Here is a 27,939-nt window from a genome sequence, read left to right as displayed (position 1 = left end):
GACACAAATAAAAATAAAGACTATATGAATACATTTTTTTTTTTAAAGTTAATCAAGAATACATTTCCAGATTTACAATAGAGCGACAGATTTTCGTTTAATTACCATAATTACTTAAGTTTCCGGTAACTTTGGTAAACTACCTGTAGCTATGCAACCCTAATGGTGAGGCTCACCTCTAGTAAAGGGAACAGATCCTTGTCTTCATCCTTCAACTGGTTCCACTTTGCTATCAGTGGGGGCATCAGCATCTGAATGTACTCCTAAACACATACAGTAGTACACACATTAGCAATCACAATCCGACAGGCACCTGAAAGGGGAAATCAAATGCAAGTGCAGATTCTGTATTGCTCAAGTCATTGTGGTGTGTGTGGGGAGACATTGGCGGAATGTATGTGTATGTGTGTGTGTGTCTAAAGACGAGAATTCCTATCTGAACATTCCCCCCCCCACACACACACACACACTTTGAGGTCACGGTGTATCTACCTCGCCGGCTCTTTCACTTATTTAATGATGCAAGTGTTTTAGTTCTTCGGTCTGTCACATGTAGAATATACTCAAGATGATTTAGTCTTCAGAGAAGGTTCCGTGTCGGCATTTAAAAAGCCGTAGTGTACCCTTACAAACAAACGGGCCGTAGCCGAGGCACTTTCATGGGTATATGACTGCGGGAAAATACAACTTCATTGCCTGGCCCTACTGTAGCATACACGCCCAATATGACTATTATTCTGCATTGTGAATTGATGTGGAATTGTGCGAGGGCGGGGCCTACTAAACTCAAATATGTTATTGTTTTAATTCTTAACCAGCGCATCAATCTAAATAAATCATTTTTTAAAATTCCCATCAAAATCCTTCAGTTTAAGCTGGAGATATTTTTTGCACAGGCTCTGTCTCAATCCACCGAATTCGCCTATTTCGGCCTTCCGCATCTGCAGTGGAAGGTGGCCGAGCTACAGCAGTGTTCGTCAGCCCATGAGTCATCCTAAAATTATTATTTTTTAAATCGGTCTTCTCACAAAAACGTCTGTTAGCGTCCAAAAGGTTTGGTGGAAAGGGGACACTCACGAACACGAAGGTGTTCTCCGTTTTGCTCTACAACCCCCACAAGTGTCACGGGACTGTCTGAAGGTAACCCATACAAATAAATGGAAGTATGAAGGTACAGTAATTTAGTTGTGGGATGTCTCATGGTCTGACAAACACTGCTGTAGCTCGGCCCCCATTCACCGCAAATGCGGAAGGCCGACATTGGCAGATGCGGTCGATTGAGAAACAGCCCATGCAACAAAAAAAAACGAATCTCTCTAGCTTAAACGTAAAGCAAAATGTTCCATTTAGCACATCCCTAGTATTTGTGTGCACTTCTGTGTGTACCGGCTTGTTGAGGTGGTGTCCCACAGAGTCAGCGAGAGTCCCTATAGCGTCATACAGTATGAGCAGGTTCTTGTGTTGGTACTTGCTGAAGGCAAACACCAGAGTGTCCAGAATATAGGCCAGGTAGGGAACCAACTCTGTACACGCCTCCTCTTCCAGAGTGGCAAAGGCACTGAGAGGGGAGAGAAAGAGGAGAGAGAGAAAGGTGTGAGAGAAAAATAAAGGGTAGTTTGGAACGTAACTTTGCAATCAAGCTGTTCAAAAACATTTGATTGGGTCAACCAAACATCAATGATCATCATCTTTACTTCCACTCCCAAGGACAGTCATCACTAGCTTGAGTGGGAAAACAAAAAGCCACTTATTACTGGTTATCTATCGATCATTTACAAAGAAAGAAGAAAAAAAGGACACATCTGAACAAAAGTAACCACAGCAAACCACACACTGACCGCAACTGAACCACAGTCAACCTCCCTCTCACCTGCAGGCGGCCTCCTGCACCCTCTTGTTGGAGTCCAGGATGCGTTTGAGCAGCTCAGTCATCAGGGGCTTCAGGTAGGTGTCAGGTGGCTGACTGACCACCCAGTGGGCATACCGACTCAGGGTCCAGCAGGTGATGGAGCGCACCAGGGCCTTCTTATCACTCAGACACTGCACCAGGTGGGGGATGAGCTCTGGCAGGTAGGCAATCATACCCTGCATACAACCTGCGAGGACAAAGGTGGGTGTTATTACTATAATTACCATGTATGCCAATGATGTCTGCTGGTTTCAAAGTTTACATATAGACGATATTGTAGCACTTCCAGGTGATTCTCATCCTCCCTCCAAAGTCTCTTTCTCCCATCTCTTTCGGCATAACACTTCCTTCCCTTTCTCTTCCCTCCGGGTTTCTAGTAGTCGCCCCCCGACCTTAGGGGTTAGGGTACTATAACAGGGCTTACCCTCAGCGATGGCCCCCAGAACAAGTATTCCAGACTCCTTGATGACCCACTCTGGGTGGAAGAGGAGCTCTTTGAGGAGAGGCAAGATAGGGAGGAGCAGGTCGTCTCTGAACACGTTAGCCAACACATCCAACGCCGCTGCTGAACACTTACCTGAAAACAGAGAGAGAAGGACATGTAAGTATAGAGGGGTACACAGAAAAGCACCCTTGCCCACAAAAAAAGGTCAACAATATCGATGGTATATTGTACATATGTGGGGTAAGGCTGGAAGAGAGACGCCAAGATAAAGACAAAAGCATTGGACTTAAGTGGATGGAGATTGGAGGGGAGGGAGAGAGAGCTAGAGAAATTGTGAATGTGGAAAGAAAACCGAGTAAGTGTTTACATACCACAACAGTCAGAGGCTGGCACTAAGATAGCATTGAAAGAGCTGTATTCCGCCATTAGCAAACAAGAAAACGCTCACCCAGAGGCTGCGTTCCTATGAGCCGGGGACTTAAACGCAGGGAAACGTAAATCCGTTTTACCAAATGTATATCAGCATGTTAAAATGTGAGACCAGGGGGGGGGGGGAACAAATTGTGGACCACCTTTACAACACACACACAGACGCATCTCACCTTCCATTTGGCAAATCTGACCATAATTCTGTCCTCCTGCTTACAAGAAAAAATTAAAAGCAGGAAGCACCAGTGACTAGATCAATAAAGTGGTCAGATGAAGCAGAAGCTAAGGACTGTTTTGCTAGCACAGACTGGAATATGTTCCGGGATTCCTCCGATGGTATTGAAGAGTACGCCACATCAGCCATTGGCTTCATCAATAAATGCATCAATGACGTCGTCCACACAGTGACCGTACGTACATACCCCAACCAGAAGCCATGGATTACAGGCAACATCCACACTGAGCAAAAGGCTAGAGCTTCCGCTTTCAAGGAGCGGGACTCTAACCTAGAAGCTTACAAGAAATCCCGCTATGCCCTCCGACGAACCATCAAACAGGCAAAGTGTCAATACAGTACTAAGATCAGGACACCAGTTCTGATGCTCGTCGGATGTGGAAGGGCTTGCAAATCCATTACAGACTACAAAGGGTAGCACAGCTGAGAGCTACCCAGTGACACGAGCCTACCAGACAAGCTAAATTACTTCTATGCTCGATTCGAGGGAAAGAACACTGAAACATGCATGAAGAGCACCAGCTGTTCCAGAAGACTGTGTGATCACGCTCTCTGCAGGCGATGTGAGCAAGACCTTTAAACAGGCCAACATTCACAAGGCCGCAGGGCCAGACGGATTACCAGGACGTGTACTGCGAGAATGCGCCGACCAACTGGCAAGTGACTTCACTGACATTTTCAACCTCTCCCTGTCCTAGTCTGTAACACTAACACATTTCAAGCAGACTACCATAGCGCCTGTGCCCAAGAACACTAAGGTAACCTGTCTAAATGACTACCGACCCGTAGCACTCACATCTGTAGCCATGAAGTGCTTTGAAAGGCTGGTTATGGCTCACATCAACAACATTATCCCAGAAACCCTAGACCCACTCCAATTTGCATACCGCCCCAACATATCCACAGATGATGCAATCTCTATTCCATTCCACACTGCCCTTTCCCACCTGGACAAAAGGAACACCTATGTGAGAATGCTATTCATTGACTACAGATCAGCGTTCAACACCATAGTGCCCACAAAGCTCATCACTAAGCTAAGAACCCTGGGACTAAACACCTCCCTCTGCAAGTGGATCCTGGACTTCCTGACGGGCCACCCCCAGGTGGTAAGGGTAGGTAACAACACATCCACCATGCTGATCCTCAACACAGGGGCCCCTCCTGTACTCCCTGTTCACTCATGACTGCACAGCCAGGCAGGAAAAAAGAGGACTGAGCACACCCCCATTCTCATTGATGGGGCTACAGTAGAGAAAGTTGAGAGCTTCATGTTCCTTTGTGTCCACATCAACAACAAACTAACATGGTCCAAGCACACGAGGACAGTCGTGAAGAGGGCACGACAAAACCTATTCCCCCTCAAGAGACTGAAAAGATTTGGCCTGGGTCCTCAGATTTTCAAAGGTTCTGCAGCTGCACCAGAGAGCATCCTGGCTGGTTGCGTCACTGCCTGTTATGGCAACTTGCCTGCCTGTTATGGCAATTTGATCACTCTATACCAAGAGGTGTCAGAGGAAGGCCCTAAAAATTGTCAAAGACTCCAGTCTTAGAATGTTCTCTCTGCTACCGAACAGCAAGCGGTACCGGAGTGTCAAGTCTAGGTCCAAGAGGCTTCTAAACAGCTTCTACCCCCAAGCCATAAGACTCCTGAACACCTCAATCAAATGGCTACCCAGACTATTTGCATTGCCGCCACCCCCCTCTTTTACACCGCTGCTACTCTTTGTTGTTATCATCTATGCATAGTCACTTTAATAACTCTACCTTCATGTACATATTACCTCAAATTACCAGTGCCTCTGCACATTTGACTCTGTATCGGTACCCCCCTGTATATAGTCTCGCTATTGTTAATTTACTGCTGCTCTTTAATTAGTTGTTACTTTTATTTCTTATTCTTATCCATAGATTTTTTAAAACTGCATTGTTGGTTAGGGGCTCGTAAGTAAGCATTTCACTGTAAGGTCTACAACAGTTGTATTCGGCACATGTGACTAATACAATTTGATTTAATTTGAAAAACAGATAAAGAGGTCCACTCACGGAGGTTCCAGTCAGAGATGGTGTCATCATCTTCCAGGTCATCGTCTTCATCGTCATCTTCCTCAATGCCGTCCCGGTCACCCTCGTATTGCTGGGCAACCGTACGGGAGCGGTGGAACCTGGGCCTGATGTCCTGCTCGTTGTCAGGGATGGCCTCATCATCCTCCTCCACGTCACCCTGACACACACTCACACAATTAAACACACAAGTCTCACAAAAACACAAAGTTAGACACTCGCAAGTGTACACAGACACACACACATATGCAATTCAAATGATTTATACTACTTGAGCTGCCTTTAGGCTGTAGCTGGGTAGCTGTCAGTTAACCTATCAGACTACAATCTTACAAGCAGACAGAGACCCATACATATTTATGAATCTTTACGAATGTATATAATTGTAACCATAGTGACAGGTCAGTGACGGGTTATACTCAAACCTCAGGACCAACACATACCCAAGGTTGAGACAAGAGTCATGCACAGCAACAAGATTGATATGCCTTGCAATACCCTCCACCCTCTCCCTCCTCCAGGGTTGAGGTGTGATGTGTCTAGTACATCTTAATCACAGTCTCCAGTCCAGCAGCAGTCTAGCAGCCCATAGATCCATTTCCTGGCTCACACTCGGAGCAGACTGACCTTGAGCAGAATTATGTCGATCTCCGAGTACTTCATCCCGTTGACGAGCACCGGAGTCAGCCTGAAAATAGACAGGGGATGGAGGGTAGGGGAGAGGGGGCAAGGACAGGCCACATTTACACGTCAGCATTGTCACCACCGTGTAACAGATGAGCTCTAACAGCTATGTCACTTGAGCAATGGCCGGGGTGACAGGATGAGGACAGTACACCCAAGGGTGAGGTCTAGAACGACTTAGTGTGGGATTGGAGCAAATGTTATTAGCTAAAGCTTTGATATGGAGGCTGGTGTTGTACTGTGCATGTGTCACAAAGCATTTGTGCTGCTATGACCGTCTTTGTTTTCCCATATGCCATATCTAACATTCTTGTAGTATCATCTGTGAGATGTTCTCTCTGTGTGTGTGTGTGTGCGTGTAAATTGTGTTACTCACTTGGAGAGGTGGTTACACAGAACGTCCTTACATACAGGCTGTTCAGCCAGGGTCAGCCAGAACTCACAGGCCTCCAGAGCCACATTCTCATCCTGGTCCTGAGTCCTCTGCAGCATGTACTGAGAAGGAGAGTACCAGGGGAAAATGTGTCCTTTTGCATTATACTTGTAGTGCACTTCCTCCATCAATATTCAGGATCCATTCCAAGGCCACAAGCTGGGCAGCCACAATCACCTGATTATGGATCAAGTTGGGAAATATAGCTTTTGGCCACTAGGTGGCATCTTGAGCTCATGTGATGAAAGACTTAGCTGAACCCATTCTAGTCTCTTGGTTTGTTTTTCTCCCTTCTTTCATCTCTATATCCCTCCCCACGCCCTCACCCTCCATCTCAACCGCCTATATCCCTCACCCAGTCCTACGCCACCCAGCCCGACGCCAACCAGCCCCAGTCCTAGTCTCACCTCTATAATGTTGTGCATGTGTGGTAGGAGACGGTCCATGCGGACCTCCAGCAGCATGACCAGAGCTCTGCACACGTTCTTCCTCACCTCCGGTTCTTCATCAGTCGCCAAGGCAAATAAGTTCTACAGGGAGGGAAGGGGGTCAAACATTGTACACCTATGTACCCACACTAGTCTCAAAGGGACTGTCATTCCTCACTTTACATTATTTGTAAAATAATAATAATAATAATAATAATAATCCCATTACTATTGAATCGCATTTCCAATCTTAAAGACAAAGGGAAGGAGACTAGATAAGGACACATTTTAGGGCAATTGAGATAGAGCCAAGGAAAGGTTACTTGAGTTCAGACATTAATGTCTTCATGTGCGTCCTGAGGTCTGACCTGTACCACTTCCAACTACTGAGCCTCTAGCCATCTACCAACCACCTGAGCCTCTACTGACCACAGCCATCTCCTTTTACTCAAAGCATGCTATCAACTCTGGCCTTCAGCCTGTTATCACATAAAAAACTCCAGTGAAAATAGCTTTAAAAAAAACACCCTACACAAATAAACCAATTTAGAGTATGCAAATCAGATTCCATGTGACCTGTCCCTCTTCTACGCCGAGTGCCCGCTCTCTCACCCCTACACCTAAAGACAGAGGGACTTTCAACAGCAGCCTTTTCTTTATCCCTTATCCGCCTGCAATATTCTTCTGCCTGTCATGTATTGTCAACGTCACCGTGCTGGGTGCATCTGTCCTCATCCAGGGCCCAGCTGGCTGGAATTTAAGCTCATCAGTTGTTAACCTGATCTACTTCCAACGGCTTACCAGCCCTGATCCAATCGGAGGAATTGGGGTTTGTGTACTGAACTGAAGCTAGGGTAGAACAGTGTTGTGCTGCCTAAAGGCTCAGAGCTAACCCACTAACACACTGCACTAAGGCCATATACCTGCCTGCCTGGATGACGCCTTCTGGGTCTTAGGGCTGGGGTGGGTGTGTGATAATCTAATGGCTATGTGTGATGGTCAGCAGAGGTGTTGTGTGTGTCAAGGGGAATATGTGCTAGTTGTGTTTGTACGTGTGGTATATGACTTGCTTACATAACTTAGGGGTCACATAAGCCTCATACCATACCACGTGTCTGACTTTGTGGGCATATTAGAGAGTTACAGGGCTGTCTGGGGGTTATGAGAGGTCAGAGTGTATAGGTCAGAGGTCACTGCGGGGTCAGACTTGCCTCAATGAAGCCATCGATGTGCAGCATGAGGGCCTGGGTCCTACTTATGATGAACTGGTTGACGCAGGCGATGGCATGAGACCTGCAACACAACATGCCCTTTAAAACCTTAACTTCACACAAGACAAATTCACATGATCCCCTCATCAACGCTGCCTCAGTCTCTGTTCCTCCCCCCACCTCCCTTTTCTCCAGTCTCCTATCTGGGATCTCAGACCTTGATAACACCAAAGGATGGATACAAATCAGAGAGAAAGTTTAATCTATAAGCCTGAGGAAAGAGGGTTGTGAGGGGACATTTTGGGTCAAAGCGCCTGTGAATTTCTCTCAATTTTTTTGTATAAATACTTGGCTATGGGTTGTTTTGGGACCGATTAGAGGAGGTGCAAAGTGTTGGCTCCCCCGGGAGTGATGAGTGGGGGAAAAAGGCAAGGCTGTGAGAGAGGGAGGTACAGTACACTCATACTAGAGTACAGTCATTCCTTCTAGGGACTTTTGCTTACCACTGTGCTTCAGCTTGCTGTCTGTGGTCTAGGCCAGGTTATTATAAGTCACTTTATAGTGTTTCCAAACAAAAATGCATCTTTTGACCAATGGGTAAGATATATTAATTGGATAGATACTCCTCTAAAGAAAACCAATGGTCCAAACCTAATGTCTTTATCATAATCCGTTCAAAGGTTATTGGAGTTTTTACCCTTTTATGATGGCCAAAATTAGGGCAACTAAATCAATGGAGGCTAAAAAAAGACAACAAAAATTATAATAGTCAGCTAGGCTGGATGCTGTACACGAACTGAGGCTAACTGAAAGGCTCACCGTTGAACTAGTCATCTTTCTTCATAAAATCCAGAGGACATAAAACAATATAGGAGGTAAGATGGATATGACATGTAGTATTTTCACATTTTATTTTACACTTTTCATATTAGTGCACCCTACACATTGTGACAACTGCTGTAAAAAAAAGCTTTATAAATATATTTGGTTTAATTTGAGTGCCTGATCAGGCGGTAAGGGCTGTTAAGGAAACTCATTGGCCAAGGAGTGAGGATTAAGGGAGAGACGAAGGCAGTGAGCAGGGGGAGCGGGAGAGATAGCCAGTACCTGATCTTGGGGCTGCTGTGCTTGAAGAACTGCAGGAACTTTGGGATCATGACATTGAGCGGACGGTCCAACATGTCACTGTCCAAGACCTCTGCGGAGTCCTCACAGATTTTCTGAAGAGCTCCAAACGCCCCCTAAAAGATAGGGGGGGTGGAGAGAGAAAGAGATTGAAAAATAGCAAGAGAGAGGAGGAAGGGATAGCGAGAGGAAAGGTGAAGGAGGTGAAGGGTTAACCAACATGTTTCAGGGCCAGACAGTCGCCTCAAAGACAGAAGATGGAGCAGAGACCATATGGACAGGAAACATGTCACACTCCATCAATCCTGAGTCAACCTATAAAAAAGGACAAGTACTATATCTAACGTCAGCACAAGGACACATAAACACATAAACCAGACCCGGCTGGCCAAATTAGGAAATGAACAGCAGGAGGTACTGATGAATTTGACGGTTAAACATAAAAACAGCTACACTATAGGCCTAGTCAAGGGAGAGGCAGTCAGTGTGTACTGTAGTCGCTTTATAACGACTAAAGTAAAGAACGTTTTTACCATAAAGGTCAACAGCGCTTCCGTGATATACAGTTTGGTACACACTCACAGTGAGCACACACACACACACGCTAAACATGAGTCCAGCAGGTGTCCACTTGGCAGAGCAGCTAGATATACACAACGAAAGGTATGTGGACACCTGCTTGTCGAAAATCTCATTCCAAAATCATGGGCATTAAAATGGAGTTGGGTCCTCCACAGACGGGACCACCGAGTGCTGAAATTGTCTTTCCTCGGTTGCAACACACACTACAGAGTTCCAAACTGCTTCTGGAAGCAATGTCAAAAGAGAACTGTTCGTCGGGCGCTTCTTGCAAAAACCCATTGCAAGAAACTCCCGACGAACAGTTCTCTGTTGACATTGCTTCCAGAAGCAGTTTGGAACTATGTAGTGCGTGTTGCAACCGAGGACAGACAATTTCAGCACTCCGCGGTCCCGTCTGTGAGCTTGTGTGGCCTACCACTTTGCGGCTGAGCCGTTGTTGCTCCTAAACGTTTCCACTTCGCACTTAGTTGACCGGGGCAGCTCTAGCAGGACAGACATTTGAAAAACTGACTTGTTGGATAGGTGGCATCCTATGACGGTGCCACGTAGAAAGTCACCGAGCTCTTCAGTAAGGCCATTCTACTGCCAATGTTTGCATGGCTGGGTGCTCAATTGTATACACCTGTCAGCAACGGGTTTGTCTGAAATAGCCAAATCCAATAATTTGATTCAGTATACATAGTGTATCAATGAGAGCCACATGTGTCTATGCACTACGCTACAGGAGTGTCTTATTTTCCACACTTAAAATGTATCATTTTATCCCAACCTCAGTCACTCAATGACCTTGAGCCCAAAACTAGCAAACATCACAGCTGTATATTATATACAGTGCCTATTCACACCCCTAGACTTTTTCAACATTTTGTTGTGTTACAGCCTTAATTTAAAATGGATTACATTTAGAGTTGACACTGGCCCACACACAATACACCATAATGTCAAAGCGGAATTGTGGTTTTCAAAATGTTTACAAATTAATTTAAAAAATGTAAAGTTGAAATGTCTTGAGTAAATATTCAACCCCTTTGTTATGGCAAGCCTAAATACTTTCAGGAGTACACATTTTCTTAAATCACATTATAGGCTGCATGCAATAATAGTGTCATTATATTTTGAATGACTACCTCATCTCTGTAGCCCACACATACGATTATCTCTAAGGTCCCTCAGTCGAGCAGTGAATTTCAAAACAGATTTAACCACATGGAGGTTTTCCAATGCCTCGCAAAGAAGGGCACCTATTGGTAGATGGGTATAAAAAAAAGCAGATATTGAAAATCCCTTTGAGCATGGTGAAGTTATTAAATTACACTTTGGATGGTGTATCAATACACCCAATCACTACAGGTTTCCTTCCTAACTCAGTTGCCTGTGAGGAAGGAAACCACTCAATGACTTCACCATGATGCCAATGGGGACTTTAAAACAGTTAGGGGGTTTAATTGCCGTGATAGTTTTCTCCTGAGGATGGATCAACAACATTGTAGTTACTCCACAATACGAACCTAACTGAGTGAAAAGGAAGCCTGTACGAAATACAAATATTCAAAAACATGCATCCTGTTTGCGACAGGGCACTAAAGTAATACTGCAAAAAATGTGGCAAAGCAATTCAGTTTTTGTCCTGAATACAAAGTGTTATGTTTGGGGCAAATCCAATACAACACATTACTGAGTACCACTCTTGATATTTTCAAACATAGTGGTGGCTGCATCATGCTATGGGTAAACTTGTAATCGTTAAGGACTGGGGAGTTTTTCAGGATAAAAAAGAAACGGAATGGAGCTAAGCACAGGCAAAACCCGAGAGGAAAATCTGTGTCTGCTTTCCACCAGACACTGGGATATGACTTCACCTTTCAGCATAACTTAAAACACCAAGGCCAAATCTACACTGGAGATGCTTACCAACAAAACTGTGAATGTTCCTGAGTGGCCGAGTTACAGTTTTGACTTAAATCTACTTGAAAATCCATGGCAAGACCTGAAAATGGTTGTCGAGCAATGATCAACAACCAATTTGACAGAGTTTGACGATTCAAAAAAAGAATATGCACATATTGCACAATCCTGGTGTGCAAAGCTCTTAGAGACTTATCCTGAAAGACTCACAGCTGTAATCTCTGCCAAAGGTGCTTCTACAAAGTATTGATTTAGGGGTGTGAATACTTATGTAAATTAGATATTTCTGGATTTTATTTTCAATACATTTCTAAAAACATGCTTTCACGGTCATTGTAGGGCAATGTGTGTCGATGGGTGAGATTATTATTATTATTTTTTTTAAATACATTTGAATTCAGGCTAGAACAAAACATGGAATACGTCAAGGGTTATGAATAATTTCTGAAGGCAATGTACACACAAATAAGCACAAGCCCCTTAAAAAGCTCCATTGTCTAAATCTAATGAGGACATTGACGATGTAGGCCTGCATCATGTTTGAATGCAGCTGATGATTTGCAGTTCTGTCTGTAAATAATGATAATGCAGCCCAGGGAAATATATATTCTGGGATTGACGGCAGTGGCAGACAAATTCAATATGCCGTCAGTCATACATTACACACACGGAGAGGAATGCAACAAAGACCACGGCGGCCGTGGCAGCGGTGCTGTCTGAGGGCCGTTTCCTAGGTAACCATTTCCAGGGCGGGCGCTCTTTCCTTCCAACCAGTCAGCTTAGAGACTGAGACCGAGACGATGTGGTTAAAGAAAATAAGGTTTCGGTCTGTATGAGAGACAGCCGGTACAACCAAGGTTAAACCAAGGTCAGCAATGATATAGCTTACAAGGAAGTGGATGCAGCCTATTAGGATGGAGACTGTGTAGGCAAAGGTTAAGGGCTATATCCAGGCACTCCACGTTGCGTTGTCCATAAGAACAGCCCTTAGCTGTGGTATATTTGCCATATACCACACCTCCTCGGTCCTTATTGGTTAATTGTTCTAATTCATTTCTGATTGGCTAGAAGGACATTCTAGAACGGACATTATATTTACTGGAGATACACGGGACAGCACTTTCTCAAATCAGATACTGCCGATCTGTCTGATATGATCTGTCTGAACTTGCAAACACTCATGGGATAGCTAAAAATACAAATTTGGCCACTTTCTAAACCTTTAGACCTGATGACGTGCTTCTGAACATGAGCTTAGCAAGTGTAGCACATGGGGATTTGTGACATGTACTCCTCAGCCTTAAAATGTCCTGCTTGCGTCGCCTCATTATCGAGCTTTTGGAGGTGGCACGATCGGCTAAGACGCTTGAGGGTGGCCACGTGTGTTTGTGAAGCGGAGGACCCGAGTTTGCGACAGGAATAGGCCGAAATGAGAGGAAGTGGTACTCGCTAAGCAAGCACTGTGAAGGCGTTTCCCCTAGCCAACGTCGCCATGACATTGTCTACAAATGTAATCGGAGATTTCTATTGAAGAAGCAGTTTCTTCATACTGATACAATATGCTGCCTTAACTAGGGCTGTGAATGTTTAAACGGGATCGTTAACATAAAATCACAGTGCAGTTATCACAAAACTATCACTAACAGGCCCCGATCATCATCATCATCATCATCAAGGGAAAAAATAAATGCTGTAACATTAGGAGATGTGCATCTTTCAATTGATATGCCACGGATAAAAAGTGTGCCGCACGTCATCGTCATTATCTGTAAGAAAAATTTCAGAGAGTGAGAAAGTCCTGTATGGCAATACGCTACTTTGAGAAGTTAGATGAGAGGGTGATGAAATGCAAACTTTGCGAAGTGGAATTGAGCTACAGAGGCAGTACAGGTGCAATGCTGAAAGGGATGACAACCCGTTTCTGCCAGAAGTGCGATAAGGAGTGAGAAAAATCCCAGCGCCGATTAAATAAACGATTGCAGTAATGCAGTTGATATGCAGCCAATGTGAGGATGTTGGCTTTAATACCCTAATGGCATATCTAAAAACTAGCCTCGCTAAACGTTAAGACAGGGCTCACGAGTGGCGCAGCGGTCTAAGGCACTGCATCTCAGTGCTAGAGCGGTCTAAGGCACTGCATCTCAGTGCTAGAGGTGTCACTAGAGACCCCGATTCAATTCCAGGCTGTATCACAACCGGGTGATTGCGAGTCCCATAGCACGGCGCACAATTGGCCCAGCGTCGTCCGGGTTAGGGTTTGGCCGGGGTAGGCCGTCATTGTAAATAAGAATATATTGTTAACCGACTTGCCTAGTTAAATAAAATGTTTTAAAAAATAAATGTTAGATGTCTATGAATATGCTGTCATACATCACTGCAACAAGCAATCACATTGATGAGAAGTGGAACATGAAGTAGGTACTGGCAACAGAACATGGAGAAGAGGCACACAACAGAGAACCTACAACGGCATTAACCTTTTGAGTGTAGGGGGCAGTATTTTGATGAAAACGTACCCAAATGAAATTGCCTATTTCTCAGGACCAGAATATGCATATGATTGTCAGATTAGGATAGAAAACACAAAATATTGTCTGTGAGTATAACAGAGCTGATATTGCAGGCGAAAATCTGAGGAAAATCCATCCAGGAAGTGCTGTTTTTCCTGAAAGCTCTCTTTTCCATTTAAAGGGATATCAACCAGATTCCTTTTCCTATGGCTTCCACATGGTGTGAACAGTCTTTAGACAGTTTCAGGCTTTACTTCTGAAAAATGAGCGTGAAAGATCACATCGCGTCATTGGATGGCTGGGTGCCAGCAGCGTTTTGCATGCGCCAACAGAATGGAGCAGATATGTTCTCTCCCTCTCTCTCCTATTGAAGAAGCTGTAATTCGGTTGAAATATTATCGATTATATATTGTAAAAACAACCTAATTTGATTATAAAAAACGTTTGACATGGTTCTACGAACTTTACAGATACAATTAGAATTTGTCTGCCCTGTCATGACAGCTCGAGCCTGAGGATTTCTGAACATAACACGCCAACCAAATGGAGGTATTTTGGATATAAAAAATCATCTTTATGGAACAAAAGGAACATGTATTGTGTAACTGGGTGTCTCGTGAGTGCAAACATCCGAAGATCATCAAAAAGGTAAGAGATTCATTTTATTGCTTTTCTGATCAATCTACTTTGCTGCTAGCTGTTTGTACTGCTTGCTTAGCGAGTACCACTTCCTCTAGATGTCCTAACATAAGCGCTTGGATAGCTATTGCCGAAAAGCTTTTTTTAAATCTGACACGCTAAACTAAACTGTAACAAGCTAAGCTGTGTTTTGATATATTGCACTTGTAATTTCATGAAAATTACATATATTTTGTCATTTAATTTGACGCTCTGCAATTCAGCGGATGTTGACGAAAATGATCCCGCTAAAGGGATGAGTGCGCCAAGAAGTTAATACCACTGCGCTGAGTGGGTGTGGGACAGCAGTAAGGTGTGTGCCGTCTGGTAGGGTTTCCACTAGTTACCACAGTCAAAACATTTTGGGATGGGCTATATCGTAAACATTTATTAATTTAAGGTTAGGCATAAGGTTAGCAGTATGGTTAGGGTTGTGTTGTTTTAAGGGCAAAAAAAAAATGACCCACCACTATGTTAACTGCAGAGAAAACCCCCTGACATTTTTCAACTGGACCTTTCCTAGTGTGACCCAACATTAGAAAAAGTGAAACATCGCCTTTGTTCATATTTCCATGAAAGCGGTTCTCGACCAAGGGTACAAATATTGTCCTAGAGTCATTTTTGACCCGGCAGTTATAAAATCATTTACACACCACAAAAACCACAAAGACAATGGGAAATTTAGATTGTGTGCTACTGATTGAACTCAGACAAAACTCTTGTGCATGTGCAGCATTTCCCCTCAGCGACCCCGCACGACTCAAGTTCACAGAAAAAAATAAAAACAATTTGACTAAATAAACTAAATAAACTAAATTTCTGGCAAAATAAACATTTCTTGAAAGCATTGTTTACTAATGGGGAATGCAGTCAGAGGCTATAAAGGTGCTGCAGATGACAGTCCCCCCAGTTCTCTCTTTGCTGAAGCCATGAGTGCACGTTACAGTGCCCAACAGGTCCTAGACCTGATTTATTAAGATGTCCAGGAGGAATAAGGAAACCATGATTTAGAAGAGGAGAAAGTATCTGAAGAAGACAGGGAAGAATACAACCCTGAGAATGATGCAGCATCTTCAGATGAAGAAATACCCCAAGCTGAAAGAGAGACAGTTCTGGAAAAGAACAGCAAAATAATGGTCCTTGTCACCATATGACACCCAGGGCAGGATGGCAGCACAACATGTCATAAGGATGACCCCAGGGCCCACAAGACATGCAGTTGCCCATGCCCAGGACATCGCCTCAACATTCTACATGTCATCACACCAGCCATCGAAAAAAATCATCCTGGAGATGACAAATTTGGAGGGTTTCTGTAAATATGGAGACAACTGGAAAAGGATGGATGAGATTGACCTGCGTGCCTACACAGGGCTGCTAATCTTAGCAGGTGTGTATAGGTCCCGAGGCGAGGCTACATGTGGTCTCTGGGATTCTGAGTGGAAGGGCGATTTTCCGTGCCACGATGCCACTGAGTCTTTCACACATTCTCAAGAATGCTACGGTTTGATAACCATGAGTCAAGACCTGCAAGACGTGTGAGAGACAAACGAACGACCATAAGAGATGTTTGGGAGAAGTGGATTGAGCGTCTGCCAATCCTCTACAACCCTGGGCCTGCAGTAACAGTATATAAGCAACTGGTTCCATTCAGAGGTACATTTTTATTGTCATATCTGTAATGTAAGTGATTTTCACTGTTCATTTTATTATGTATTGCTGTAATATCCTTGATTTTTGTTATTGTTTTCTGTGACACTGATACTAAATTACTGATAGTAATCTCTTTTGTCAATAGGTTGCCGTCCTTTCCGGCAGTATATGCCCAGCAAAGTATGGCATCAAGATATGGGTGGCCTGTGACGCACAATCCAGCTACACTTGGAAGATGTAAGTCTACACAGGGAAGCCGACCAGTGGAGGCCTGGAGAAGAACCAGGGGGTGCGGGTTGTGCTTGATGTGACAGATGGACTGAGGGGGCACAATGTCCCATGGAACAATTTCTTTACCTCTTATGAACTCCGACAGCAGCTCCTGAAGAGGAAGATACCATGGTTGGCACAGTTCAAAAGAACAAGCCTGAGCTCCCCCCTGCAGTCCTCGCAACAAGAGGGACAAGAGGCGCACAATTGGCCCAGTGTCATCCGGGTTTGGCCGTCATTGTAAATGAGAATTTGTTCTTAACGGACTTGCCTACTAAATAAATAAAAAAAAACAGGCTTTATGATTTTGTTACTGTGGCAACGACAGGTAGATAGAAGACCGTGGTAGATTGAACTGCATTGCCCCCTAGCGGTCATACGTAGAACCACATCTGAACTTGTCACTTAACTTTTTGTATTTATGTTAGTTTTTTTAAATGGCACTAAAACATTAAGACAAAATGTATATCCCTAGTCCTAACATTCAAAAAGGTTACCAAGATTACATCCAACCAGGAAAAACATAGCTAGCATTCATTCATTTATTTTTGCACAAACATATTTTTGCGGCTTCTGATGACTGGGACAGGTATTTGTGTGTGTGTAAGCAGCAGAGAAAGCGGGAGGGCAGTCAGACTAAGAGCATATTCCAATTAACCTGGACAGTCCTGGTAAGACTATGAGCCTTGTTGTGGAAACATGCAAGAATTACAACTATGCAAAAGAAATCAGAGGCGGTTGAGAGAGAGAAAGAGATTATATTTAAAAAGAAATGTTATTACTCCTTTATCCTCTGTTAGAAAGCTATGTCCAGACAACAATGGTAGAGTATACAGTACAATGTACAGTGTCTGAATGAGAAAGCACTTGGTTGTTCGGTCAGTCGACCAGCACCTTCCAACCGCCCGTTAATCACCACAGTAAAAACGGATCTCCAGCAAAACCTAAATTAAGCAATCAGCCAATATTCTATAAGCATGAGGTGACATCCCACACACATACCTGCTCTGGCCTTTTTATAGAGCGAGGGCCGCAGAGGGAAGAGGGGAAGAGAGGGAAAGGGGTGACAGAGGAGAATGGGAACAGGAAGGGGAAACGGGGAGAGAGGGGTAGAGAGAGGGGTATTGCTGTGACAAGAGACAGAACCGGTTCGGACGCGGTCTGCGGTCGTAGTGACTGCTGTGCTGACGGCCAGAGAGACAGACACCTGTGTGGAGTTAGCATTAGGGTTGGGTGACGTCTGGAATGACACATTTTCCCGTCCTAACATTGTTGATATACGATTGTATAGTCTACAAAAAAAGTCCCTCTGTACCCAACATCATTACAAAACTTTAAACAAGTTACCACACCAAGTCTCAGGGATGGCTAACTCTGGAAATTCCTTTGGTCTCTACGGAGTTCGGTAAATCAACTTTCAATTTTCTTAGACCTTATTTTTGGAACAATCTTCAAAATGTTCTTAAATTTTATGTTTTGGTGCCTCTAGCCCAATTCAGAAAGCTGATTGAAGACCTTATTACAGATGAACGTGTTTATGACAGTGTTTTTCCTTTCTGCTTTCGTTTTGTATTTCAATTTGGATGTATGCATTTTCTGTAATTCAGGGCTCATCTGTAAAAGAGAGCTTGGTCTCAGTATGACCCTCTAATAAAATAAAAGGTTAAAGAAAGAAAATGAAGGCTATGGCATTTAGGGAAAATACAATTTGGCATGTTGCCCTGCTGTGTGCTCACTGCCAGACTACAGTCAAATTCAAACAAGCTAAAACAATCATGTGACATCACGATGTTGTCACCATCAACGATGGTAGACAATTCAATCGTAAAATTGCCAAACCTAGTTAGCATTTCCATTCCACACTGCGGTAGAATCTACTCAGCTCACAGGGATCTCAGTGCAGACAGAGGGACTGAGATTCATCTAATACTTGGGAGAGCAGGAGGGCAAAACGCAGACAATGAGAATGCAGCACAGCAACTCAAGATTGTGTCTGAGAGCACTGCATATTTCAACACAAATATAGTCTGGGTGCAATAAGGATTTTAACATACACAGCTCAAAACAGTGTGTGATGTGGATAATCTAGTAATAGGCCAGCCGCTGAAGGATCATCTTTATGTATAAACACATAAAAGACACTGCTCATAGCCAAAATCAGAGCCACGCCACCCAGTGCCAATAGCACTGCCTTTGAGGCCCAGTAGACTTTGAGGTCGTCAACTCACATAATATGCTACCCAGAGCCCTGTACCACGCAAAGCTTTTAGGACCACTGCCAAAGAGCTCAGTCAGTGGAATGCCTTTTTTTTTTTTACACACACACACACACACACACACACACAAATGTACCAGTCAGCTAGAATTTATAGAAGTCCAACGGCTGCCTGTAACATGACCCGGCTGAGGCTCATCCATATGCTCTGAATAACTCACATCAATCACTGACATATTAACAGCAGGCCTAATACGCTACATGCATACTATTTGTATTCTCTGATGAATGCAACTACTCTTTCAGCAAATTAAAAACAGCAGAACTAGGCTACGCAGATCTCAAGGCGACACTTCTAAACCGACTTGACGAGGTTCCTCTAGCCGAGTACAACAAACCCTAGGAGTACCCGCCCGTCTGCCTGAAGAGTACTACCAAAACAAAATCACAGCTCACTCCAGCTCCACCGCAGAAAATAACGGAGGGAAATCTCTGCTTCTGAACCAGCTCTGTGTTGGGAGGAACACCCTGTGGCAATAGTGAGAACTATTGTACAGGCTTTCCTTTGGGATGTCTGGCAGGCCCAGGCGTAAGGGTCAACTCGATCTCCCGTCGGCTTTACTTGGATTCCCTTTGAGGAGTCCAGATTGTGTCCCGTTGAAGATAGCACTGGGGCATATTTAAGTGTTAGACTATAAGAGAGTGATCCATGCTTCCATGGTAAATTATCAATGGCATGTATATTGTGTAGATCTGAATGAGCCATTGACACACACACACACACACACACACAGGTTCAAAGAGATGTTAAAAGGAAGTGGAGACACTAATCTGTCATCATGCCAAGATTAGGTCATTCTGAAGTACAAAGGTCATGTGCTGTCTGTGTCCAATCAACACTACACACAAGTGAGTAAGAAGAAAATGAGAGGGTATGTCTGGGCTTTACTGTAAGTGAATGCACGCAGGTGTGTGAGCTCACCTGTCTGTGTGTGTCCTTCAGAACACAGTGATCCCCAGCCACAAATCTGTATGGAGGCTACTGTCCAGGGGTGATATCACGTTGCTTAGGTGCCGATACGATATATTGGATTCTCATGTTTTTCTATATGTATTGCGAGTTGATATTGCATATTTATTGCAATTTGATGTTCCAAATATATGGCTCACGATGTCTGACACAGAGACAAGAGGGCATGAGAAAACAAGTGCTGAAAACATGTTGACTCACTATTTGTTTTTAAAGGATGGAGAACAAGCTACAGCAGACTAGTGCTTGCGAAAACATTTTGAGATAGATATATATAAACACACATTTATTTTTACAAATCGAGTGTCAAAGCATCCATATAATATAATTACATTTAACTGCGTTGATTACCCCCTCTCCCCATCACTAGTGTATATGAAGAACTCTGTGTGTGTGGCACCCTCAAATCAGCTCATTTGTGAGGCGCGAGTGTGTGGCTTTATATTTACTGCTGCTGGCAAGCCGCCAGGGGCCACCGCAAAGAATCCTGGGACAGCCAGGCTATTTTTGGGGCTGTTGCAAGGGAGTGTTTTCCCACGATGCAACTCTGCATCAGCAGCACCGGGCTTGATACAAAGTATGACGCCCCAATCAAATTGGTATTTAAAATACGCTAGCCTCCATGCAAACACACTCCATTCATTCCTTCGTAGTTTGATCATCAAATGCATTTAGTGGATTTTTCTAACCCTCTCCCTGACTTGAATATCTATGAGCACAGGATAGCAGAGAGAAGGCTATAACTCTGTGGATGCGGGTCACATGGCTAGTCAAAACGCCAAACTCTTCACTGATAATGCTGAAACATCAATCCATGGGCGAGTCAGTGCCACGTTTTCATGTGCCGAAGTAAAAAGGAAAGAAAAGTTACCTTGCAAATTCAGCAGGCTATCGTGTGAAATAAGCTTGAAGTACCGTCTTAATATTATTACTTATCATTATTGCAGTCTTTGGCAGGTAGCCTAGTGGTTAGAGCGTTGGGCCAGTAACCGAAAGGTTGCTCGACCAAATCCCTGAGCTGACAAGGTAAAAATCTGTCGTTCTGCCCCTGAACAAGGCATTTAACCCACTGGGCCGTCATTGAAAATAAGAATTTGTTTAAACAAAGGTTACATTTTTAAAAAATGAAAATCCGTGCACAAGCACCTTATTTTGCACACCTAACAATTAAAAAAAAAAATTAAAGACAAATAAGTTTCATCATTGTATGATGCAAGGAACCACATTACAAAATAACCTACATTACCATATTTGTTTACCATCGAGAATCGGAAGAAAATGCAGAAAAACACCCTGCCCATTGGCTTCTTTGCATATTCAAGCTGGTCTCAAAATACAACACTGCCCCTTTAAGGCTCTCCTGGAGGATGGCCACCCTTGCTAGCCTATAAAATACTGCAACATTACAATTACAACCAAATATACTGAACAAAAAATAAAATTTAACTAGGCAATTCAGTTAACAAATTTGTATTTACAATGATGGCCTACACCGGCTAAACCCGGACGACGCTGGGCCAATTGTGCGCTGCCCTACGGGACTCCCAATCATGGCTGGTTGTGAACAGCCTGGATTCGAACCAGGGTGTCTGTAGTGAAGCCTCAAGCACTGAGATGCAGTGGCTTAGACTGCTGCGCCATGCGCCACTCGGGAGCCCAAGTTACAGTTCATGTAAAAAGGAAATCAGTCAATTGAAATAAATTCCTTAAACCCTAATCTATGGATTTCACGACTGGGCAAGGCCGCAGCCATAGGTGGCCTGGGAGGGCATGGGTCCACCCACCTGGGAGCCAGTCCCAGCCAATCAGAATGAGTTTTTACACCAAAAAATGACTTTATTACAGACAAAAATACTATAATATTCTAATACAGACAGAAATTTTCATCAGCTGTCTGGGTGGCTGGTCTCAGACGATCCCGCAGGAAAAGAAACCGGATGTGGAGGTCCTGGGCAGGCGTGGTTACACGTTGGCTGTGGTTGTGAGGCCAAATTCTCAAAAATGGTTGGAGGCGGCTTATGGTAGAGAAATTAACATTAAATTCTCTAGTAACAGCTTTGGTGAACATTCCTGCAGTCAGCATGCCAATTGCACGCTCGCTCAAAACTTGACATCTGTTACATTGTGTTGTGACAAAACTGCACGTTCAAGTGGCCTTTTGTCCCCAGCACAAGGTGCACCTGTGTAATGATCATGCTGTTTAATCAGCTTCTTGATATGCCACCCGTCAGGTGGAGGGATTATCTTGGCAAAGGAGAAATGCTCACTATCCCTAAGGGATGTCAACAAATGTATGCACAATATTTTAGAGAAATAAGCTTTATGTGCGTATGGAAAATTCCTGGGATGTTTTATTTCAGCTCATGAAACCAACACTTAACACTATATTTTTGTTCAGTTTACTTATTTCTTTTTTAAATAATTCCCTCCTCCTCAAAATTAAATATATTGATACTGTTCAAAACAGACTACAAAAGCAATGGTTGATGCAAAATACTTATCTTGAAATGCTGATCGTTTTATTTTTTCATATTATAAGCTCGACGGACCAACGAACCATGCCTCAAGTATGTCGACAGAATCAAGCCTTTTGACGTTAATTATCAATCATTACAAACTGGGTGGTTTAAACCCTGAATGCTGATTGGCTAACAGCCAGAGTATATCAGACCGTATACCACGGGTATGACAAAACATGTATTTGTACTGCTGTAATTATGTTGGTAACCAGTTTATAATAGCAATAAGGCACCTCGGGCGCTTGTGATATATGGCCAAGATACCACGGCAAAGGGCTGTGTATAGGCAGCCCGCGTCGCGTCGTACGTAAGAACAGCCATTAGCCGTGGCATACTGGCCATATACCACACCTTCTCGGGCCTTACTGCATCAGCTTGGACAAGAGGCTGTAGCCAATACCACCTACACTGACATGTAGGCTTTTTTATTTATGTACACTGCATTTGGAAAGTATTCTGACCTAGACTTTTTCCACATTTTGTGACAGCATTATTCTAAAATGGATTAAATACAGTTTGTTCCTCAATCTACACACAATACTCCATAATAACAAAGTGAAAACAGGTTTAGCAATTTAGCAAATATATATTTTATTTTTATGAAATACCTCATTTACATAAGTATTCAGACCCTTTTGCTATATACGACTCGAAATTGAGCTCAGGTGCATCCTGTTTCCATTGATCATCCTTGAGATGTTTCTACAACTTGATTGTAGATTCAATTGATTGGACATGATTTGGAAAGGCACACCTGTCAATATAAGGTCCCACAGTTGATGGTGCATGTCAGAGCAAAAACCAAGCCATGAGGTAGAAGGAATTGTCCGTAGAGCTCTACGACAGGATTGTGTCGAGGCACAGATCTGGGGAAGGATACCAAAACACTTTTTGAAGCATTGAAGGTCCCCAAGAACACAGTGTTGGCCTCACTGATCCAATTCATATCGGAGTAATTGCTTGATATTGTGATTTTTTTAAATGTTATTTTACTTGTCCCGGACAAGTAAACAAGTTATTGTTGAGCCCTGCACTACATTCAGGATAAATGGAGTTAGCCTGCCCGGGAGTAGGTTAGTTCTGGAGGATTTGTTGCCATATACATTTACCTGGCTAATAGGTGAGCCACTTTCATGGTACCAGTTATTCAGAGTTGAACTCAGAGTTGACCAAAGTTACATTACCTCGCTACCTTCTCAAATCACATACATAGTATAGGGCTTTACTCTTAAAATGTCCCCCAAACATGGCATGATGACACATTAAATGAATGAAGATCAGAAATCTGACTGATCGATTGACTATCCACAGATCTGCTGTGTCAACTATGAGGGATACTGTGAGATTCCCTTGAGATTCTGACAAAAATGGATACAGCTTTTATTTTATTTTTTATTATGAAGGAAGTTAAGTGTTAGTTTCAGGAGCGAATGCTAACTAGCTTTAGCACAATGACTGGAAGTCTAAAAGTACAGTAGCATTGTATCCATCCCTTTAACCTCACTTCTGCAATAATAAGTCATTCTAATAGTTGTGTTAGTAACACTAATACTAGGGCAGCCACCCAACATTGACACCAAATGTGATTAAGTGCTAAAAATACCCCCCCCCCCCAAAAAAAAAAAGCTTAACCTAAGCACCACCACTTTGATCTTGTTGGCTTGCTCTTAACTCATAACCAAAGACGGTATTCTTGGTCATGGCGAGAGCCAGTCAAGAAATGAGGTCAGATTATATTCACTGGTATAAAAGATAGAGAGAAAGAAAGAGGGATAATATAAGTGATTTCATGTTGAATAAGCTGCAGTTTTGGGTTAGTTCCTATCCAGCTGTGAGTATTTCCCTTCAACTGAGTCGGTCAGCAGGACTCCATCCAGATGCTGCTTTATTTGACCACCCCTCTCCAGAGAAGTACACAGGAACACTAACAAACAGACACCTACATATTTTTTGCTTGTGTCTGGTATTGAATGTGAAAAAGGACAAGAAAACCAGATCACTCATTCAAAACGTCAAGGTCACTCATTCAAACACAGATAATCTCTGATAAATCCACAGATTACAGCGACGAGACAACGACTCTCAAACCAACCTCTATCCTAAACCAAACTCACCCCAGTAGCCATCATGAGACCGTATTAGTAGTACATTTGTAAACCTGAGCTCCCAGACGCAGCAGTGTAGTCCAGGTGTATCCTTATCTAGTCTTCTCCTCACAATATTTAGCATATGACAGTTCAGAAAACCTTGGCAGCCCAGTCCTGTGTTAACCTAGGTCATCACCTCACAGAAGTGATAAACATATAGCGCAGCTCACAGACCTGGCAGCCCAGACCCTGTCCTAGTCTAGTCTCATCCCTCACCTCACAGGTGTTGTAGTCCTCAGAGTCCAGCAGAAGGCAGAGTTTGGGCAGCAGCTCAGGCCAGTTCTGCAGCTCCCCTTTGGAGGCGATGGTAGTGATGAGGATACCTGGGTCGAGAGAGAAAGACAGGAGAGACAGACAAAGACACACACAGAGAGACAAAGACAGAGAGAGCGAGACACAGAAAGAGACAGAGAGAGACAGATAAGTCTCCTCGAAGCAACTCCACAACCCTCCCTTATAACAATCACCTCCTTGCTTAATCATCATGATCACCATCAGGATTGGCAGAGCCAATATCCTGCACTTTTAGTCGGTTTATAATAGGTGATTTACACACTCCTGTTTGTTCATTTCTGTCAGATGTTAGGTAACCATGGCAACAGAGCCATGGTACAGTCTGTTGCTTGCCTGCTGACTCTGATAAGGAGGCACCATGCAAACACCATTGGGCTATCTCAACAAGCCAGCTGGCTAATCAAACCTTCAGAAATATCCATGCAGCCAGACACCAGTGAGACGAACGGAGTTATATTACCCTGAGCCGCGGTGTACCAGTCTATGGCATGTGACGTGAACAGGCAAAAACAGTGAGGGAGGGGCGCCTTTCTCAAATCAAACAATGATCTGTGGCGCTTGGTCATGTCGGCTATAAGGCAGCATGGTTCATCGTCCAGAAACATTAAACATATTTTCAATAAAATATGTTAGAATTTTCAAAGTGGTTTTAAAATTGGGAAGGCAAATAAAAGCATTTTTTTTAAGCAATCACTTCTGCATTGGAAACAGAGAATCCTACTCATTACTTCACGTGCATAATCTAGCCTATGCTACGTCACTTTTGTTTTGAGACGATTTTGCAGTGGGCTTTGTGGTGTAAAGTACTCAAGTAAAAATACTTCAAAATGTACTACTAAAGTTGTTTTTTGGGGGTATTTTTGATAACTTTACTACATTCCTAAAGAAAATAAATGTACTCCATACATTTTTTGACACCCAAAAGTACTTGCTAAGCATTCAAAATGTAACAGGATGATAAAGTTGTCCAATTCACTAACTTATCAACAGAAAATCCCTACTGCCTCTGATCCCTGGTCATCCCTACTGCCTCTGAACTCACATGCTTTGTTGGTAAATGTTGTCAATGTTGGAGTGTGCCCCTTGCTTTCCGCTAAAAAAAAAATCTGTTAAAAAAAAATGTGCCATCTGGTTTGCTTAATATAAAGGAATTTGAAATTATTTACAATTACTTTTGGTATATTCAAAACCAAACACTTATATTTTTACTGGGTGACTTTTACTTGAGTCGTTTTCTTTACTTGTACTCAAGTATGACAGTTGGCTACTTTATCCACCACTGGCTTTGAACGGGGCACCTGGCTCACGCCCGAAAGGCAGCCTGGTTCCAAAAAGAATCACTTTTCACCCGTTGCAAACTTCTCCCACCGAGGTAACCCAGGCCAGATAATCAAATCCCCCTCAATGACTCAAAGATTCAGGTTAATTCACACCAATGGGTGTGTCATTTGTAGTCAACAATGTGGGAGCAAAAAACTTCAACATTTCTAGCCATCTTTGAAAAGCATTTTTTTTTTAATGTCTTAAAAAAGGCTTGAATAAGCCAAGTAGCCAATAGGCAACGGGTAGCACACTCTGTCTGATTCTCTGTAATAAATGGCATTGGAATAATAATCCATTTTATTTTGTAAAGCATCACAACAAAATGTTCAGTCGCCTCCTTGTCTGAAGGACAAGTTGCTAAACAAGTTCATGTCAAGCCCTGCATGTTGTTTTTTTGTGTGTTTTTTTTCCCCAAAAGTCTCATGGAATGCAGGCCTACATTGGCTGCTACTGTAGGCTGAATGATATCATTTTAACATGGAAATAGCTGTTACGGTATGCATTTTCTCCATTGTTTTTGATGGTAGGGCACTCTGGTAGGCCTACATTATGATCAAATAGCCACAGTAGCCTATTTGGCCACTGTTAAAACAGTATATTAAAGCGGGTATAGCCTTGAGGGTTCACAGCAAACGCACGCCGGAAGTTACACAGGAATTTCACAAGGTTCAAGTTAGCGATCAGCAGACCAAAAAAAATGCCCAATGCCTATAAATATTAGAGGGAACATTGCCTGGAACACCATTCTCCTGCTTTGATCTGTTTTGAGTCATTGAAGAGAAGGAGTGTGTGAAGGGTTTTGTAATCAGGTATGAGCTGGGCTGGAACAAAAGCTTTAGACACCACTGCCATTCAGATCTGGAGCTGTCCATCCTTAAGTCATTTTTCTGCACTATGGGTACAATGGTATTGACAGTCACAGAGTGTACAAAACATTAAGAACACCTGCTCTTTCCATGACAGACTGACCAGGTGAATCCAGATGAAAGCTATGATACCTTGAGGTCACTTGTTAAATCCATTTCGAATCAGCGTTGATTAAGGGACATAAATTGTGTTTGTGTGCCATTCAAAAGGTTGAATGGGCAAGAAAATATTTAAGTGCCTTTGAACAGGGTATAGTAGCAGGTGCCATGTGCACCGGTTTGTGTCAAAAACCGCAAAGCTACTGGGGTGTCAAGCTCAACAGTTTCGTGTGCATCAAGAATTTTGCACCAGCCAAAGGTCATCCAGCAAACTTGACAACTGTGGGAAGCATTGTAGTCAACACGGGCCAGCATTCTGTAGCACAGTTGGTAGAGCATGGCGCTTGTAACGCCAGGGTAGTGGGTTCGATTCCCGGGACCACCCATACGTAGAATGTATGCACACATGACTGTAAGTCGCTTTGGATAAAAGCGTCTGCTAAATGGCATATATTATTATTATTATTATCCCTGTGGAATGCTTTGAAAACATGTAGAGTCCATAACATAACGAATTGAGGCTGTTCTGAGGGTAAAGGGGGTGGGGGGTGAAACTCAATTTTAGGAAGGTATTCCTAATATTTGGTACACTCAGTGTGTGTGTTTATAAATAAATAAAACACACACACAGTACCAGTGAAATGTTTGGACATATCTACTCACTCAAGGGTTTCTTTAAAATTGTACTATTTTCTACATTGAATAATAGGATAATAGTGAAGACATCAAAACTATGAAATAACACATGGAATGATGTAGAAACCCCCCAACAAGTGTTTAACCAATCAAAATACATTTTAGAATCTTCAAAATAGCCACCTTTTGCCTTGATGGCAGCTTTGCACTCTTGGCATTCTCTCAACCAGCTTCATGACGTAGTCACCT

General features: G+C 43.2%; 1 protein-coding gene across 2 annotated transcripts in view; it reads right to left on the bottom strand.

The window, feature by feature from the left end:
- LOC118385373 (transportin-1) overlaps positions 1-27,939 on the bottom strand; it is a 64,962-nt gene that overhangs the window by 22,362 nt on the left and 14,661 nt on the right. For both annotated transcript variants that reach the window (XR_004826012.2, XM_035772465.2), the window contains exons 5-15: positions 24,689-24,795; positions 8,946-9,079; positions 7,839-7,920; positions 6,607-6,729; positions 6,143-6,261; positions 5,710-5,770; positions 5,065-5,242; positions 2,334-2,486; positions 1,871-2,096; positions 1,387-1,558; positions 177-263 (exon numbers count right to left, since the gene is read on the bottom strand). Coding sequence is in view for 1 of the 2 variants with exons in the window: in XM_035772465.2 (XP_035628358.2) it covers positions 177-263; positions 1,387-1,558; positions 1,871-2,096; positions 2,334-2,486; positions 5,065-5,242; positions 5,710-5,770; positions 6,143-6,261; positions 6,607-6,729; positions 7,839-7,920; positions 8,946-9,079; positions 24,689-24,795 (1,442 nt within the window). In the remaining variant the exon portion in view is untranslated. The remainder of the gene's footprint in view (positions 1-176; positions 264-1,386; positions 1,559-1,870; positions 2,097-2,333; positions 2,487-5,064; positions 5,243-5,709; positions 5,771-6,142; positions 6,262-6,606; positions 6,730-7,838; positions 7,921-8,945; positions 9,080-24,688; positions 24,796-27,939) is intronic.

The sequence above is a fragment of the Oncorhynchus keta genome, chromosome 6, assembly GCF_023373465.1.
Source record: "Oncorhynchus keta strain PuntledgeMale-10-30-2019 chromosome 6, Oket_V2, whole genome shotgun sequence".
NCBI classification, from domain to species: domain Eukaryota; kingdom Metazoa; phylum Chordata; class Actinopteri; order Salmoniformes; family Salmonidae; genus Oncorhynchus; species Oncorhynchus keta.
The sequence above is the reverse complement of the archived record's forward strand: the minus strand, read 5'-3'. Positions and strand labels throughout refer to the sequence as shown.